Here is a 17032-nt window from a genome sequence, read left to right as displayed (position 1 = left end):
TATTAGGAGAGCTGTGGACAGAACTGCTGGCATGCTGTGGGCATGCCTTAACTTACTCAGTTGACTGTTAAATCTGTCTCAATTTTCCCCTCTCAGCCAGAGGAAACCTGAGCCTTTTAAATGGGTCCTCAAAGGGGCCAAATCTAAGAGTGTATAACTAAGGACATTGAAAAATCCAATTAACTAATATGAATCCCAGCATGAGGCAATGCATCTTCCTTGAGGGTGGTGACGTGGGTAGCCCCAAGACATCTGCTGTCGTCGAGTCCGTGAGTAGTGGCACAGACAGTTGATTATTGCTTCATGAATCCGAGTCCAGGTGATAGCAGCAAAGCTAGAATGTGTGTTTGAGCTCTGGTATTACTTTGAGTCATTCTGCTCTTGTGGTGTTTGTCTCTGAAGTCTGTCTCCCTATCTTCCATCTGAAAGGAGACTTCAGCTTGGAAGGTTAATTTTTTTTTATTTTTTTTTTTAAGATGGTGAATGGGGACCTAAGTTTGTCCAAGCCCATGGCAAGGTCCCAGGAACATCTTAAACCATGTGGCTTGGTGTCTTAATCCTTGTAAGAAATCTGTGGTACGACATGATCACTGCAGACTGAGGCACGTGCTCTTGTTTGTGCCCTGATGAATCACACGTGGGTGCTGTGTTCCTTGCGTTGGCTTCTGCAATTAGTGCAGAAATGGTGATGGCAGACTGGCTCCTTGGTGCTGTTTGGCCTGTTGATGAGGATGGTTGGACTAGGTAACTTGCCAGCCGCTATTTTGTAACTTCACAAACATGTACTGACAAGATTGCTCTTGATCGGAAATCAGGATCTGTTCTCCCATCATACGGCTAACCTTCTTGGCTCTATGTACTAATTACTGCATGGAATTTAAAAACAGCAGATTCTGGCAGAACATTTTGGTTCTCACGTAGCTTTTTTTTCTTCTTTAAACAGGAGGATAAAGGATTTAGTAATAAAAGAAGGATAGAGAGGGCAGATACATAGCAACCAAGGACCAAACAAACCTTAGCATGTAATTACTGGGGATGTACAACTTTGGGCCTGGTTCTGGAAGGAGTTAGTAGTTAATGATCTTAATGTGCATCCTCAATCCAGTCCTTGATGACAAAGCTTCCTCCCCTTGTGATGGAGAGTTATTCTTCTTCAACTAGTGAAACTCTAACTTCTTTTCAGTTTTTGGCTTTGCTTGATGTCGTAATTCCCAAAGCAGCTCACTTTCTTTCCTGGTTTCTTTTTGTTTTTAACAAGTTCTTCATATAATGGAAGGAATATCCGCTCCGTGTCTCTTCCAAAGGTGGGCTATTGCTCTGTGCTCAGGTGCACTGGCACAAAGTAGGATTTGAGAAAGAGCTTCAGTGAAGTCAGGCAGACTTCATCTCCTTGCAGCATCTGTGTGTGTGTGTGTGTGTGACCCAATTCTGCATGTTCAGTCAAGACGTGAATCTGTCCACACCAATCCACCGCTCCAAATCCAGCCTGTGGTATTCTGGCAGTAGGAAACTGGTCTCACACTTCTCCTCGTACACCATATTTTTAAAGTCACTGTTTAAACTGAAATGCTTTGGACGTCTGCCTGAGGCTACTGAAGAGAAGTGCAGATAGGAGACTTTATTCTGTACTGCTTCGGTTTTCCGCTGATGGGACATGTGGCCCGTTGGATGTATAGGATCGCTGTCTTCTGGGTGGCCCATGTGCTGGGGTGGGAGGATGACGGGATAAGAGAGCAAGAGCTGTTTGTGTGTCGTGTGGGTCTTTGTTTTGCTCCTTGGCTTTTAAACTGAATTGTGGGGACAGGGTACAGGATTAGGGAAAGGAATGTGTTTGTGCTCTCTGCCGTTCCCAGTTCAGCATGGATGCTGCGCAGAGCCCCGTGTCGGGGAGAGGGCAGGGAGGCTGGGTGGGCAGGGAAGGACTGCAAGTATGAGGTGTGTCTCCAGCACAGCCACGGCACAACAGCGTGCACCCTTGCGAATGCCTCGAAGAGCCTTCTGCTGAGCGCCGAGAAAGCACTCGGTACCTCAGGGGGTGTGCAATGGCATTTCTCGTGTTTTTTAAGGAGCTCTCTATTCTCCATCTGCTCCTGTTCTGCCTTCCTCCCCGGTCTGTCGGTGGCAGATGGTATTAACACTGCCTGCGTGGGTTTTTCCTCTCTTGCACAGTGACAACTGCGGTATTGGATTTTGATTTTGGCATGATTTTGATTATTTTTTTAGATAAGGCAGGTGAGAAATGCACTTGGGAGCTGGAGTGGAGGGTGATGATCCTCAGGCTTTGCAGGAGCCCATATGCAGCACAGACAGGTCTGGCTGGCTGAGAGGAGCAGACCTTTTACCTGCGGGTTTTAGATAACTTAGTCTCAGGCTGGTAAGCACCTGAAACTTGAATCTCTCTTGGGAGAAGGAAACTTGGATGGCAAAGCGCGTGTCCTTAGGCAATTGAGAGCACTCACCTCTAAAATAGCACTCTCTATGTGCCTGCAGCTTTGTGGGTGCTTTTATACCTGTCACGCTCTGGCTAGCCTCCGTCCGGGCTGGGTGACAGGCAAAATCCTCACCAGTCTGCTCTGGATGGAGTGGCTCATCTAACCAGAGGTGGCTGGAAGCATTACTTAGAAGGTGTTCAGCAGGAGTTATAACATACGCATCAGTTGGCTGGCTCAGTCTGCTGCTGCCACTTAAAACGGGCTGCCTGGACATGCTGATGCTGCAGTACATTTTGTGTGCTTGGCAGTGTGACTTCTTCGCAGTTGGGACTTGACTCTTGTGCTTTTTTTTTTATTTTTGAGCCATACTAGTGTGCGTAAGTACCTGCGACTTTCCAAGTGCAACGGCTGAGACTTCTCTGCCCTCTTCCCCAGCAGTGTTGGAGGCAGGTTTTTTTCCCCTCGGAGGGGTGATGCTCTCAGTTTGCGCAGCTGTAGGTGTGGATTAGTGTTCAGATATTCCAGGCGCTTCCCAACAAAACTGGGAACTGCTACAAAACTGCATGTGCAGGGGCTGTACCACTGCGATCATGTGGGAAGCAGCCCTTGCTTGCCATGTGGAAAGAGTTAATATGAGCTATGGCTGCCAGAACAAAAAAAAAAAAAAAAACTAAACAATCCTGGATACTTTTGGGTCTGCAGATGGGGTTGGGATGGGGTTTTGCAGCAGTAAACAGAGTAGAATATTGCAACGAAGTTTTCTTTAGGTTTGTGCCCTTAGAAAGGACGAAGGACTGCGGGAGGCCGTGGGAATGCAGCTGGTGAGCGTGTGGCCGTGCAGTTTGAGCACACCATCCTCTCGCCCCGCTGCTCCATTCCAACTCGGGAGAGAGCTCTCTGGTTGTGGGTTTCTCCCCTGCAGGAGGGAGTTATCCAGATGATGAATTTCTGAGGCACGCTCAAGTCACGTGAAAGCCAGATGTGAGCATTTTCCAAGCAGTGTGTGTGTGGGTCTAGCGTACGCCAGGCAGCCCTGCTTACGTGGCAAGTGGAAGTGGTGTGAGATTGGTCTGCAGCCTGGTGCCGGGGAGGCGAGGAGCCCCGGCAGCTCCTGGAGCAGCCACTTCTGGGCGAGGAAGGTGCTCGCTGGGCTCCTCGCTGTGGCTCAGCACATCTGCCCCCACCCTCTGCACAAACGCAGCACCTCTTGCCGAGCACAAGCGTCACACAGGCCGTTCGTGGTGGGGCTGAACTTGGTGAATAGGACTAAAATTAATGGCCTTATTTAATGCCTGCTGCCGATCCTCATACTCATGCCCTTCAGCTGGATTTGCATGTTTGATAATCTACTAGTCAACTCTTTTTTTTTTTTTTTTTTTTTTTCCAAGATGTAGCTCTTTAAGATACTACCTCCGGAACAGATGGCCTGGGGAGTGGAGGTGTTCTGCTTCAAGTATATAGAAGAGGAGATATCTCTGCAGGGATGCTAACTTTAAAATGCAGGCTCCCAGTAGGGGGGAAAAAAATTGAATATATCTCTGTATTCCTGTAAGGACCATCTTAAAACACTTTAAACATAATGCACTAGCATCCCACAGGCATAAGAGCAAGGAAAGCTTATTTAAGTTGCTCTGGTGAGGGACAGGGGTGGCTCCCCAGCAATCACAGTAGCAAATAAATCTGTCATTGTGGTACCTAGGAAGTGTAATGTCTGGCCAGGCCCACCCCGGGTCAGGCACTGGGCACAAATGTTGTTTTTGTTTAGGTCCCTCTGGAGCCTGGAGGGAGAAACATCAATGGTGCCCTTCAACAGGGAGCCTTGAGCAGCGGTGCTTGAAAAAGATCAAAACACTTGGAACCTTTCGGTGCCATCCTCCCATTTCTCTGGCTATCTGTTGTTCTCTGCCTAATTGAATGAGTTAATTGTGGGAGCCAGGCATGTGTGAAAATGGTTCCAATGCAGATCACGGCTCATCTACTTTTTTTCTTCTTTCCAAGCTGTTGTACAGCCATATTGTAGAGCTACATGTAGATTCTGTATGAGGGTAATTCTCTGTTAAAAGTAGCTGCTGCCGTTCCTGGGGGAGGTTAGCAACACCAGTATTTCTCTCTGCCTCCCCTAGTCTCGTACTGCTGCATCTTACTGCTTTCCCATTGAACCAAAGGCTCAAGCCCCAGCTGAAGGGGAAGGGGTAGAGGAGAAAAACCTGGAGACGGGCTGACGAGGGATGGTCAATAGGTCTGGGAGATGAAGGGTTTGGAGATGGCTCACAAAGGTATGGGGGAACACTGAGCATGATGTTCTGCCTGCAGATGGGAGCAGAAACAAACCCCCCAGTTTTAGGGTTCTTCATTGAGCTTCCTGCTCTTGGTTGTATGGACGGCCAGCCTCACCTTGTCAGGAGGAGGAGATTGTTCCTCAGCTTGTCTGAAGAGGGCAGAAAGGAAGCAATGAGGGGAGAAGTGGAGGCAAAATCCCAGCAAGAAGCTCTGGAGGAGCCAGAAGAGGGATCAAGTAGACTAAATCTGGCTCTCCAGGGTTCCTTACCTGCTCTGGGCAGTAAGGCATCCCACCTGAGCACCCAGGACAACAACATGGCACTTCACTTGTATACCAACTCCTTGGCAGACTTGACCTCCAAACTGTAGATTGAACTAAAGGCTTAACTTCTGTTTTCTGTTCTGCTGTATGTGACAAATGTTACCATGAGAAAGGCTGTAGGCCACTTCTAAGAAAGGACACTTCTAGGGAACAGCCTGGTCAGCCCACTTTTTGCTGACTTATCAGATACCTCTGTTGGGATGAGAACACCCCCATTCTTCTCTTAATGCCTTTTATTTGAACAGTGATGAGTAGAAGAAGCATTTATTTACCCCAGTTCCAGTCTGAGGAAACACTGCCAGTTACTGGACCACCAGTGAAGTTCTCTTAAGTGGAGTGGAGCACTGATTGTTGACTTCCCAGGAAGCCAGTATAGTTTCAGTTTACTCTAAGATTGTACTGCTTAGTCTGTTTTCACCCTTCCAATTAAGACAGGAAGGGTGTATATCTGGAAAATAAATCGGCAAAATGCTCAGCTGCACTCACTACTGTGGTCCTTGAATAACTGAGCCAGTAGTACCTCATCATGGAGAGGACTAATGACCTACAGAATTGATCACTGTTGGAAAGGGGCAGCCTTTTAGATCTTAGCGTCTTTTCAGCATGGCAACTTGTTCTTATAATCCTTTTCTCAGTATTTTAAGGTGCACCTTAACAACTGCAGGAAGATTTCTGTGTTCCCAGGTGATGTTTAAGATAAGGCTTCATGAGAACGGACCTAGGACTGTTATCTCCTATGAAAGTTGCGTTCCATAGAACAGGTCATGTCTGTATAATTAAACTCTCTTTACCCTCCAAAGCAAGGTAGCCACATCCATATCACTTGTTAGGACTTGTCTCTGGCCCATGCTAACTTCTCAGCTATGCCAGAAATCATTTGGGGCAAGGGCTGCATGGCCAGAACTACAACCACACTGAGACTCATGACCAGTATGATCCAATTCCCTGGAATTACTGCAGGAATATTGTTGGGCAATGTGTAGCTTAACAGGCTAGACAGCTATACAGACACTAGTTTTAAAAAAAGTTTGTTTTTAAAGTTTGTCCCTGGTAGCCCTGATAGCAATATGCAGTCCTGTGAATCTTTAGGAAGGTGTTCCTGCTGGCCTTTCCAGCAGTATTAAATACTGGATGCCGGACTCACCATTGAACATTTTGCCAGTAATACTGCTTAAAAAGAAACCTGCACCAGTAGCTACTGCTAAAATGCCTGTGGAAGAGGAGTTTCTCTGCACCTGCTGGACCAGGACCCAGCTGGATGTGCAGTACTGATGTGAACCATGAATGTGGCATCTCCTGGATGTCGGTAGCATTGAACTCGTGGGTTTGACTCTAGACTGACTCCAGCTTTTGTAAGTTTTCCTCGAAGCTTGCGCTGTTCTAACTGTGCACAAGACAAATAGTCTGCTGCTAAAAATGAGATGAGTGGGGCTGTATCACAAGTGTAAAGCGTTGGTCCTCAGCAGTCTGGCGCCTGTTCTCTTGCCAGTGGTGGGAGGAGCAGCAAACAAACCAGTCTCTCTGACAGCAGAAAAAATTCTGGCAAAATCTAAATAATATCATCCATTTCATGTGTTTAGTTCACCGCAGCAACCAGCTTAATTATGTCTTTAAATCCTTTGGTGCTCCCTATCTCCTTCCTTTCCCTCTCCACCTGAGGAGCCCAGCTGACCCATCTGGGGGTCGCCCACCTCCGTGGTGGGATGGGATGGGGTTCAGCAGCCGCTTCCAGCGACACGCCTGCTCTGCTGCTATTTCTGTGCAGTGCGGCTCCGGCGGGGAGCCTCCTCTCTGCTTTTGCACAACCGCCTCGCCCCTGCGGCTCAGTTGTAATTTATGGACCCGTGTTTCTCTTGAGCTTTTAAAAATAATTCCGATCGGAGGGGTTTGTTCTGGCTCCAGCTGAAGCCGGCAGCAAGGGCTGTGGGGGTTGATGTTAGGAGCAGAATCGGGATGCCGTTGCTTTAGGAGTGGCTCGCTTTGAGCAAGCAACTTTAACTTCCCTTCCAAATACTGAGATTTCCCCCCCACCTCCGAGCCATCTGAGACCAGCCGGCGCTCGGCCGTGTGGCGACGGGGGAGAGGAGAGGCAGGAAGCGAGGGTTTGTTCGTTTACCGTTACCAATCCCGTTGGAAACCGGCTCCAAGCCCCATGCAGAATTCCAGTAAAACTCTGTCCTAAAGGGGAAACCCGGGGCCGTGCAGAGCTTGCGTTTTGTTGGCTCGGGCACAGCGTGCTTCTGGGGCCTTTGACCTCCTCCCCGTACCCTGGCTCCCTCCGCGGCATTTCGTTTGAGCTCTCTGTGAAGTGGAATCCATCACTAATGTCTGATATTTTTATTATTTGTAGGGGGAACTCTTAAAAGCTGGTAGCAATTAGAGCTTAAACGTCTTGGAATAAAAAAAAAAAAAATAAAAAATAAAAAAATCCCCAAGAAGGAAGTTTAATGCTAAGCAGATGTGCAGGAGCAGCTGAAATATGCTGGCTGTCTTCTGCTTCAGAAGCAACCTCATCCACATCTAACTGCTGTCAGGCTGGGGCAGCTGAGAAGCGCTTGGGCCAGGGAGCCCACGTTGGGGACCTATGGGATTGTTTACCAGTTAATACTTCGATTGCCCTTTTAGTCTGGCGTAGACCAATGGTTTTGACAAGGAGAAAAAAAAAAAAAACACTTTGTTTAAAAAAAACTTTAAAAAAATTGATAGTAGCTAACGGAATTGGTTTTTTTTTATGGTGAGTTTGGTTCCTTGAGATCTCTCATGGGGCGTTTGTAGATACAGCTACTGCAGATCTAGGTTTAAATCCCCTTTCTTCTTGGGCAGACAGATCCAGGGTAGCTCTAAGATCTAGATCTAAGATCTACCCTGGATCTGTCTGCCCAAGAAGAAAGGGGATTTAAGATTTACCACAAGAAAGCTTGTGTTAAGCACAGCTTATTCCCTCTATCTTTAATTGTTGCCTGTTTCAGCTTTTTGCTGGATTTGGATTGGGGCACACTGTTTGAAATCTTCCTAGTTGTTCCTGCAATAAATCTTCTGCTTTATTTATCGCTGCCATATTCAGGTTCTTCTGTCTGGAAAAAGATCTGACAGTTGACTGAAGTTCACAATCCTGTTCCTGAAGGCAGTGGAAGTCTAGTCAAAAGCTAATAGACAAGTTGCTGACAACAACTCCTTCACACCCTTCCCATGCGTGCCCTGAGCCTGTAATAGAAACATGCTGTATATTCTCTCCATAAGCTAGAGCACAAGTTACTCTGCCAGATGATTTCCTGTTGTACTCAACCAATGCAGAGCCTTTTTCTTATTTTCTTAAATGGCAATCTAAAGTAAATTATTGGAACTTCCCACAGTGTATTTTTTTTTTACTGTATTGTGACAGTGCAGTGCATGGGTTTGGGAGTTTAGATGGTTGGAAGGCTTCAGGTTTTCCTCCAGACTGCCGCTATTGAGAACTGACTGAAAAGTAAGCAAAACACCAAATCAATCTGAATTCTGGTTTTGTTCTGATGATACAATGAAAATTGTGAGCCTGGTTTAAAGAAAAGATTTCAAAACCTCACCATTGCCTTAGCGCTGAGGAAATGCAGGAGTGTGTTTCTTGGACTTCTGGCTTACAGTGGGAAGTTTGAAAGCTGTTTCTTACGTTTTGTATCAAGCTAGCAATTTCTCCTACGATGTAGGAATCTATTACTGATTTTTGCTTCTCTTGTTATTGTCTTTTGCCCTGCAGAATATCAACTCAAATAGACAAGGCCACCAGTATAGCTTGCCCCTCACTCCAAGCGATTGAAGCGTGATCTTCTCCGCTGTTGAACTGATGGGTCCAGAACTGGGCTCCCCATTGCAAATGAGTTCTTAAAATTGCATTCTGGACTTGTTTGTCAGAATGTAGGAAATTCTTAGCCTATCATACAAACACCTCTCCTCGTCCTTTCTCCCAGACAAGGTGGGAGTAACAACTGTCCTTATCTCCCTCATCCAACAGAAGGGGAGTGTTTGCTGGTTCTTATTTTGAAATGGGGGCAAACCTACTAACTCTTAAAACATGCTTTCAGTGTATTCAAACAAAAATACCCCACCACTTAGCATTTGAAGAGTATTCCCAGAATCCCAAGCCAAGTATTTACACCTCATTTCATGGAGGGGGAGGGAAATCTTTTGACCTTGTTGGTAGCAACTCTATTGCCTTTCTCCTTAATCAGGTTTCTGCCTCATTCATTGGCTAAAAAAAAAAATGGTATTTCTAGTTAAACTTTGAATGTACCTTTTTTTGAGCTTTGTAGTCTTTTCCGTGGAGTATTATTTGTCTGTTGTTATTTTCCTTAACGCTATTCTAGGGTAACAAAACGCAAATGCTTGGAGAAACTTGCATGTGTTTGCTAAGCTCAATCTCCATGAGTTGCCTGTTGGTCTTTTGGGGATCATTAACAGCTGCAAAGCTAAATACTTTTGCAGGTCTGAGGCTTAATGAGTCAAACTGTCTCTTGGTATGCTTTCCCTGTCCTATTGGGAATGAGCTCAGAACATGTTTTATTCTGAGATCTCAAGCAAGATCGGATCACTACAGATCAGTTTCAGAAGTTCCGAAAGTCCCCTAAAACATAAGAACTACCCAGTTAATTTTTTATGACTTGACTTTTAACTGAGTCCCCATCATGCCAACACCACTCCTAAGGAAAACTTAATGTTTCTTTCTAACTCTCTCGACTAACTTTCAATCTGTCTGATATGACTGTTTTCTTGTTTCTCTAATTACTTTCTCTTTTCATGGCTGCCCTCTTCTTGGATTTCAAGTTTGGATGTCCAGTTTGTCTGAGACTCCAAAAAAGAGTGTCACTCCAGGTAAATTCTTGTGCCTTGGTGTTCTGCATGCTATTAAAGTCAGTAATTCAAACTGTGTGTGGTTTTGGAGTTGTCTCAAATGTGAGTCTCTGACAGTGGATATCCAGGATCTGTCATCTATGTCTGTGTTAGTTTTTCATGATGCATGACTTCTGATAAGGAAGAGCTTTGCTTTTCTGCTTGCTGCCTCACCTTGCTGTTGCTGCTAGCAGTGGATAGTAGTTTGCTGTGTTGTATCTTTCTTGCCCAACTCAAAGTCACAATCCAAAGCAGCTTCCCATCTTGTGGTGGGTTGACCCCGGCCGCAGCTAAGAACCTACACAGCTCCTCTATCACTATCCCGTGTGGAATGGAGAAGACGAGGAGCGAAAGTGAGTAATCTTATGGCTTGAGATAAAGGAGAGAAACATAACTATGTGCTCCTTGTTCTTCTGAAACGCTCTTTTGCTTTTCCACGGTAAGTAGAAAGGGTTTTATGTGAAAAACATGGGACTCTGAGGAAGATGTCTGATACTCCCATGAAAATTTTACTCCTTGTCACAAGGATTCAGGAAGGAGGAAAACAACTTCTAGGTGAGGTGTCAGTGTCTGGGGAGAAGTAGTCCAATACAAGGCAAAACCTAAGCTTTATAGTATAAGGAATCAGGACTTCCCCAGGGTAACCACTGGATTTCTTCTGCAAACATTTGTCACCTGATGTGGAATACCACGGAAGAGGTCTTATCTTCCTTCAGACTTAAGATAAGTGATCACGAGCCATAGGCCCTATGTCTGTACAGGATGCTGGCCTGGTCATCACCTAGGCAGTTAAGGCTACACATAGGTCTCAAGGCAAGGAAAGATGAAAACACTCCCGCTGCTTTCCATACCTGACTTCATAAATACTCAAGTTCATGCCCCATTCAAAGTATGTGAACAAAATCCCACCATTCTCAATGGATGAGTGCTTGCTTGTCTGAGGTTTTTAGTAAGCAAAACTGCTGTGACTTCAGAAATGCTATCCTTGACAGAAGCTGAATATATCTCTGGGGTGGTTCTGCCTGCAGAGTAGGTCTAATTTCAGGGTGGTAGTTGGATATAAAAGTGCAGAAATATCTGAAGTATTTGGTCACAGGAGCCTGGTGGTTGATAGGTCACCAGGGAGTTCAGGCAGAAAAACAGAATGAGACTGAACAGGAGAGAAATGTGTTGAGGAGGAGACAGAAGAGGTGGTGTCTCTTGGGAAGAATGACAAGAAGCCCTTAGATTATCTGGCTGGGGGGTGAGGTTGAGTTTCTCTGATTCTATATCTGTTGGGAATTTTCATGTTGCTAAATGTAAAATGACATTGAATGCCAAGGTTTTCATCCTCCTTGAAGGGCAAGGAAGTGGAAACTTTAATAGAAACAAATTTCTTCCCTTCTGTTGACTGCTTTTAGCTAAATGCATGTTGCTGGTTTGGCTTCAGAAATATCTGTGCAAATATAAGTGATTGATTGCATTGCATGGTGCTCAAGAAGGTGAATGTTGAAACATAATCCTGCTCGGAAGTCTTCTGGTGCGTCTGACAGGTTCTTAGCTCCCCAGGCTGTTCCAGTTCATGTGGCCTTTCAGTTTACTTCCCATCCGAATGAATCCCAAGTTTCCAACACCTACTTCTCAGTCCAGACTGCCATAGGCTGCATCCTAATGTGGCAGGGTGATGGAGCAGACTTGAATTTGAATACGATCTCCCAGGCTGGAGGTTGGAGACTAGAACAGAAGCCGATTTCGTGCTGCCTGAGCTCTAGCTGAGGGCGTGAAACTGTTCCACGAAGTGGGGACTCTAACCAAGGACTGCAAGTGGTTTAATTTCCTACGTTGGAAAAATTTGGGTGCCATACAGCCACATCCCGAGAGGTGCTGTGGTGGGATGCCCCAACTAGCGCTAAACTCCTTGGCTAGTCTGCTTTGTGCCGTGTGGAGTAATGTGAATGCGTTGCACCCCTGAGCAGGACTCGGGCAAATGCCAGACTGTGTAGGTGACTTCAGCCTGGTGGAAGACCCTGTCTAGCAGCTGTGTGAAAATCTCCAAGCAGTTTAACAGATTTGTGGGCAGAATACTTAAGCATTCTTAACTGTTGCTACCTGTAACCTAGTTGGTTGGAATCGCTGTTCAGAGAGCCAACTTTCCAAGGAGTAGAAAGAGGACTCAACTTTATTTTTTTTCCTTTCACCCTCCTGCCTCTAATTTTTCTTGGCTCTGTCTTAAAACCTAGCAGATCAAAAATAAAAAATAAAAATCCTGAGACTAACAAGCTCCACTTGGCAAAGGTCAGCACTGAATTTGTCCGTTTGTCAGGATTTTGTTGGAAATGCTGCTGAGGACTGTAAGAAGGAAGAACTGAACTGGAGCACTCACTTGAGAGAGTGCCTGCCATTTACCATGGGCCAAGCTCCTTCCCAACGCGCTCCCCGTGGGGGCTGTGTTTTGCTGCTGGTTTTAGCTGTGCATCAGACACGTACTCCAGTGCTGGAAGCCACAGTCTACCTTAAAGATGCCACTTGTCCCAAACTCTTGAAGGCGTATCCAGATGTTGGCTTTTAGAAGCGCTAGAAAATACTACGTGCGCCTTACGCTGGGGAGTGGATCCAGGCATCGGGTTAACTTTCTGCCGCTGTGATCGCTGGTCATACTCCCTTCCTGGTGGCAATGCCTGCTGTTGGCTTGGGCTCCCTGTAGCTGTTTGTAGCAGCAACCCAGAGGGGCAGGAGGGAGTTAATACAGCTCATGGAGACTTCTGCAGAATAGAAGATTTCTGCATGTATAGCCAGAAATATAACATGAAAAACCAGAGTTCTTAGCTACTCGGCAAGGAAGCTATTGCCCCACGTACTGAAAGGCTTGCAGAGCACGAGTGCTGTGGAGTTGAGGAAGGTGTAGGCATGGATGCTCACTTACAGAGAAACTTCTTGTACGTTAATCATGGCTGCTAACCTGGGATGAGAGGGTTTGCGTGCTGACCTGGCCATCACTGGGTGGATGGCGCTGACCTTGTCTTAGTCTTGGGCATTCTTTGGCATTTGGACAAGGTTTTAGGCCAAACTTCTCGGGCTTTGGGTCTTCTCAGTTACTTTAATGGTCATATCCCTTCCCTTTCTGTTTTAAATCCTATCTCTGCCTAATAGCAGGGTGTCATCTGCTTTTGAAACTATTTTCTGAAAAGGCGGCAGAATTGCTTTGTTCTGCGTAGAAGAGCTACCTGGCTGAGGTCAGGAAAGAACTACAGAAATGATAGTGCATCAATAACCTTATCAAAATACTTATTTTTCATCTATAATGAGGCAAAGAGACTTTTGCCAGTACTGTTTAATTGCTAAGACCTGGAGAGTGGTCTGGACTTCTGCTGAATTTGTAGAATCATAGAATGGGTTGGGTTGGAAGGGCCCTTAAAGATCACTGAGTTCCAACCCCCCTGCCATGGGCAAGGACACCTCCCACTAGACCAGGTTGCTCAAAGCCTCATCCAGCCTGGCCTTGAACACTTCAAGGGATGGGGCATCCATAACTTCTCTGGGCAACCTGTTCCAGTGTCTCATCACCCTCATAGTAAAGAATTCCTTTAGCTACTGCGGGTGGTGGTGAACTTCTGTCTCTGTCCCTAAAGATTTGGGGCTCAGGACTGCTATACCAAGTTATCGGTATAGCAACTTATACTGCTGTTACAGAATTACAGAATGATATGGGGTTGGAAGGGACCTCTGGAGGTCATCCAGTCCAACCCCCTGCCAAAGCAGTTCCACACAGAGCAGGTTGCACAGGAACGTGTCCAGGTGGGTTTGGAATGTCTCCAGAGAAGGAGACTCCACCACCTCTCTGGGCAGCCTCTTCCAGGGCTCTGCCACCCTCACAGGAAAGAAGTTCCTCCTCATGCTTAGATGGAACTTCTCATGTCCAAGTTTGTGCCCATTCCCTCTTGTCCTGTCCCTGGGCACCACTGAAAAAAGACTGGCCCCATCCCCCTGACACCCACCCTTTAAGTATTTATAGGCATTGATCAGATCCCCCCTCAGTCTTCTCCAGACTAAAAGGACCCAAGTCCCTCAGCCTTTCCTCATCAGAGAGATGCTCCAGGCCCCTCATCTTTGTAGCCCTCTGCTGTACCCTCTCCAGCAGTTCCCTGTCCTTCTGGAACTGGGGAGCCTGGAACTGAACTGTTGATCTCAAGTCAAACACTGCCAGGACTGGGGGAATTCCTGTCTAGTGGGAGGGACGGAGATCAATCTCCTTTCCTGTTGTCACAAGTCTTGCATGGCCTTTTAATTCCAAGAACAATTGATGTGCAAATATAGCCTGAATTTTGGTAAGTGGGAAGGGAGCTGAAGCCAGGCTGGAGTGCAGGAGTATCCAGGAGATAAGTCAAAGGCTTGTTTGTTTAGGGCACATTACAGGAGGGGAAAAAGAGGGGAAAAAAAATAATCAAAGAAACCCACAAACATCCCCCACTGAATAGTAGAGAGATCTTAGGCTTAGAAACATGGGTTTGATATAAATCCATATTGTCCTCAAGGAGACTTGTAGGAGGCTTCCTCAGCCTCATCCCGCTGCTTACTCTAGGAACTAGTTATTTTCGGAACTGCTTTCTGGAGACCCCTGTGAGATCGTGAGCTCTTGTGTAATCTCATGTGATTTACGTGGTGAAGTCTGCTTTCCGTCTCGTGTGCATTAGACACTTAACCCAATTTTTAGGCAGACCTAAGCTCTCTATCTTAAAATACTTGGGGATAGGTCTCTGGTGGAAGGCTTAAAGAAAACATGCAGTTTTAACATGTTTATTTATCATAGTGACTTGGTCCTTCTGATAAGAAATAAAAGAGGTAAAGTTTTTAGGGGAAGAAAATCCCTTTGTTTAGAGCTGGGCATATGGCTGTTGTGAGCGAATAGACAGATTGGAGGATTTTGAGTAGGCTTGCTGCTATTCTGGGTATTTTTTCCTTTTCTTTTTTTTTTTTTCCTCCTTCCCCAAAAGGAGTTTTCCAGAGATACATAAAGGCTTACCCTTGACGAATTGGCTTTAACGAGAAACCACAGCTCTAGATCCAAGCTACCGCAGTTACTCCTCCCTACGCGCAGAAAACTGTGAAGCTCTGACTTTATGGCGTGGAAAGCTGTGGGGCTTGCGGGGGGTGCTTTTTGCCGGACACCCCTGCGTGCAGACCCTACGCCTGTCCTCAGCCGTTGTTCCCCGGGTGGGAAGAGCCGGATTACCTGCCAGTTGGTGGCTTCGGCTGTGAATCATCCCCATGGCGTTCGCTGACCGTTGCTGTGGTTTTGGCCGCTTCTGCGAAACTTCCACTGACTGGCCCAGTACTAATTCATTTAGTCTGAATCTGTAAACACTTGATTGATAATCATAAAAGGGTAATATAAAAGCCTGTGTGCTGTATGGATTAAAAGAGCAGACATGTTTATAGCCTGATAACAACACAGTACTCTGGCAAAGATCAGGAGTCTCAGATTTCCATATCCAGATGATTTTATTTTTGGAGTCCAGTTGGTGGTTTTAATTTTTGGCTGTTGCAAAACCATCGTAGGTCTTAGCTGTTGCAACATAGGAGGAGGAGGAGGAGGAAGACGACGTTGCTTGGAACGGGTGCTCTGCGCTCTTATTTAGGAGGCTTTCACAGTAGTTACCGGTCTCTTGAGTACAGCGGGAGGAATGATGCTCCCTCCTCCCTGCCTGGCGAGGGGGACAGGGTGCAACTGTGTCACTTAATAGTGCCAGCTGTGAGGGGCACGCACAAGCTCCGATGACATTTCTGCCCAGCCCCAGGAAGGGAATCGCTGAGGTGAGGAGCGGGAGGATTGTAAAGTGGAGCCCTATGGAGAGGAGGAGGGGTATCCTCAAGACTTTAACCAGGAAACGGACTCGAGGCAAAAATAAACGGAGAGGCAAGCAAACTCTTATTTCAGCCAGCGATCTGTCGTGTGCTCTGCTCTTGGGGGGGGGGGGGGGGCTTGCAAGTTGAAGCTAAACCAAAAAAAACTAATTCTGTGCTTTTTTTTTTTGGGGGGGGGGGGGCGGAACTTTAGCTGGCACATCAGCCTTATCCTCTCCTCTGCTCTCCGTTTCTCCTGCCTGGGCTGAAAAGTCTTTTTAAAAAAGTGGGGCTGTCCCGCCAGGGGGGCACTGCAGTGTGCATGTGAGCTTGCCGGGGAACTTCTGCAGCCCTCTTCTCTGGTGTGCTCCACACTGGGCAGGCTGTTACTCTGCAAGGAGATGCTGTGTCCCGTGTTACAAATTAGACCTGAACTAATTGCCAGGGGTACGGAAGCGCCCACGGCGGTGGGTGCGATTGGTGCTGTGCTCTCTGTGGCGATGCTTGGCTTGGTCTTTTGAGTCCCCTTTTGGTTGGGGGGGGGGGGGGGGAGGAGGAACCTGCGGTCTCACATAACGTACCAGCAATGTTGTGGACATCCTGAGTGTCATTGAGGAATAAATCATCTAAAGATGCTTGTGAAGGATGGAAGGCTGAAGAGGGTTAAATTTGGGGTGGTTGTTGGTTGTTGGTTTTTTGTTGTTTTTTTTACCCTACTAACTGTGCCTGGAGGGAATATAGTAACAACCTAAACCAGGCTATCCAGAAAACGTTTAAGGCTTTTGGTTATTGGGAGGAGCTGTTTCTCTGTCTTTTTTCCTCCTTTCTTTCCTCCTTCACTCTTACTGAAGTCTTCCTCACAGTGCAGTGCTTAATTCTGGGCAAGCGTCACTCCAGGAGCCACAGGGACCCCTCCCCTCCAAAGGGGGATATCCTCTGGACATGAGCTGCTGTAGCTGAAAATGAGCAAGTTTGACCTTGGTTACTTCCTAGACCAAGGAATTTTTCACCCCTTTTTTTTTTTTTTGTCTTAATGGGAGCTCTGTAACGCTTATACAAGCTTCTGTTAAAACAACCTTTTAATTGTGTATGTTGTACCAGCCACTGTAGCGACAAAGAAATCCTCCCACAGAGAGTACTTTATCCAAGGCAGGATGGAGTAAATGGCATTGTAAAGACTTCCCGGGTTGCAGATATGTGACTGTAGATATCATCTATCTTGCTGGACTGTTGTAAACCCACTTTTTTTTGACGCCAGAGTTGCGGAGGTGGATTTGAAGTGCTGCTTCTCTGGGTTTCCTGGCAAGGTTCCTCC

The 17032-nt window shown here is 46.5% G+C and overlaps 1 protein-coding gene across 2 annotated transcripts in view; it reads left to right on the top strand.

Annotated features, from left to right (window-relative positions):
• The window catches only part of SH3PXD2A (SH3 and PX domains 2A), a 272406-nt gene that overhangs the window by 186899 nt on the left and 68475 nt on the right, over positions 1–17032 (top strand). For both annotated transcript variants that reach the window (XM_074159062.1, XM_074159061.1), the window contains exon 7: positions 9832–9879. In XM_074159062.1, coding sequence (XP_074015163.1) covers positions 9832–9879 — 48 coding nt within the window. The remainder of the gene's footprint in view (positions 1–9831; positions 9880–17032) is intronic.

The sequence above is a fragment of the Numenius arquata genome, chromosome 15 (assembly GCF_964106895.1).
Source record: "Numenius arquata chromosome 15, bNumArq3.hap1.1, whole genome shotgun sequence".
Lineage (NCBI taxonomy): Eukaryota > Metazoa > Chordata > Aves > Charadriiformes > Scolopacidae > Numenius > Numenius arquata.
The sequence above is the reverse complement of the archived record's forward strand: the minus strand, read 5'-3'. Positions and strand labels throughout refer to the sequence as shown.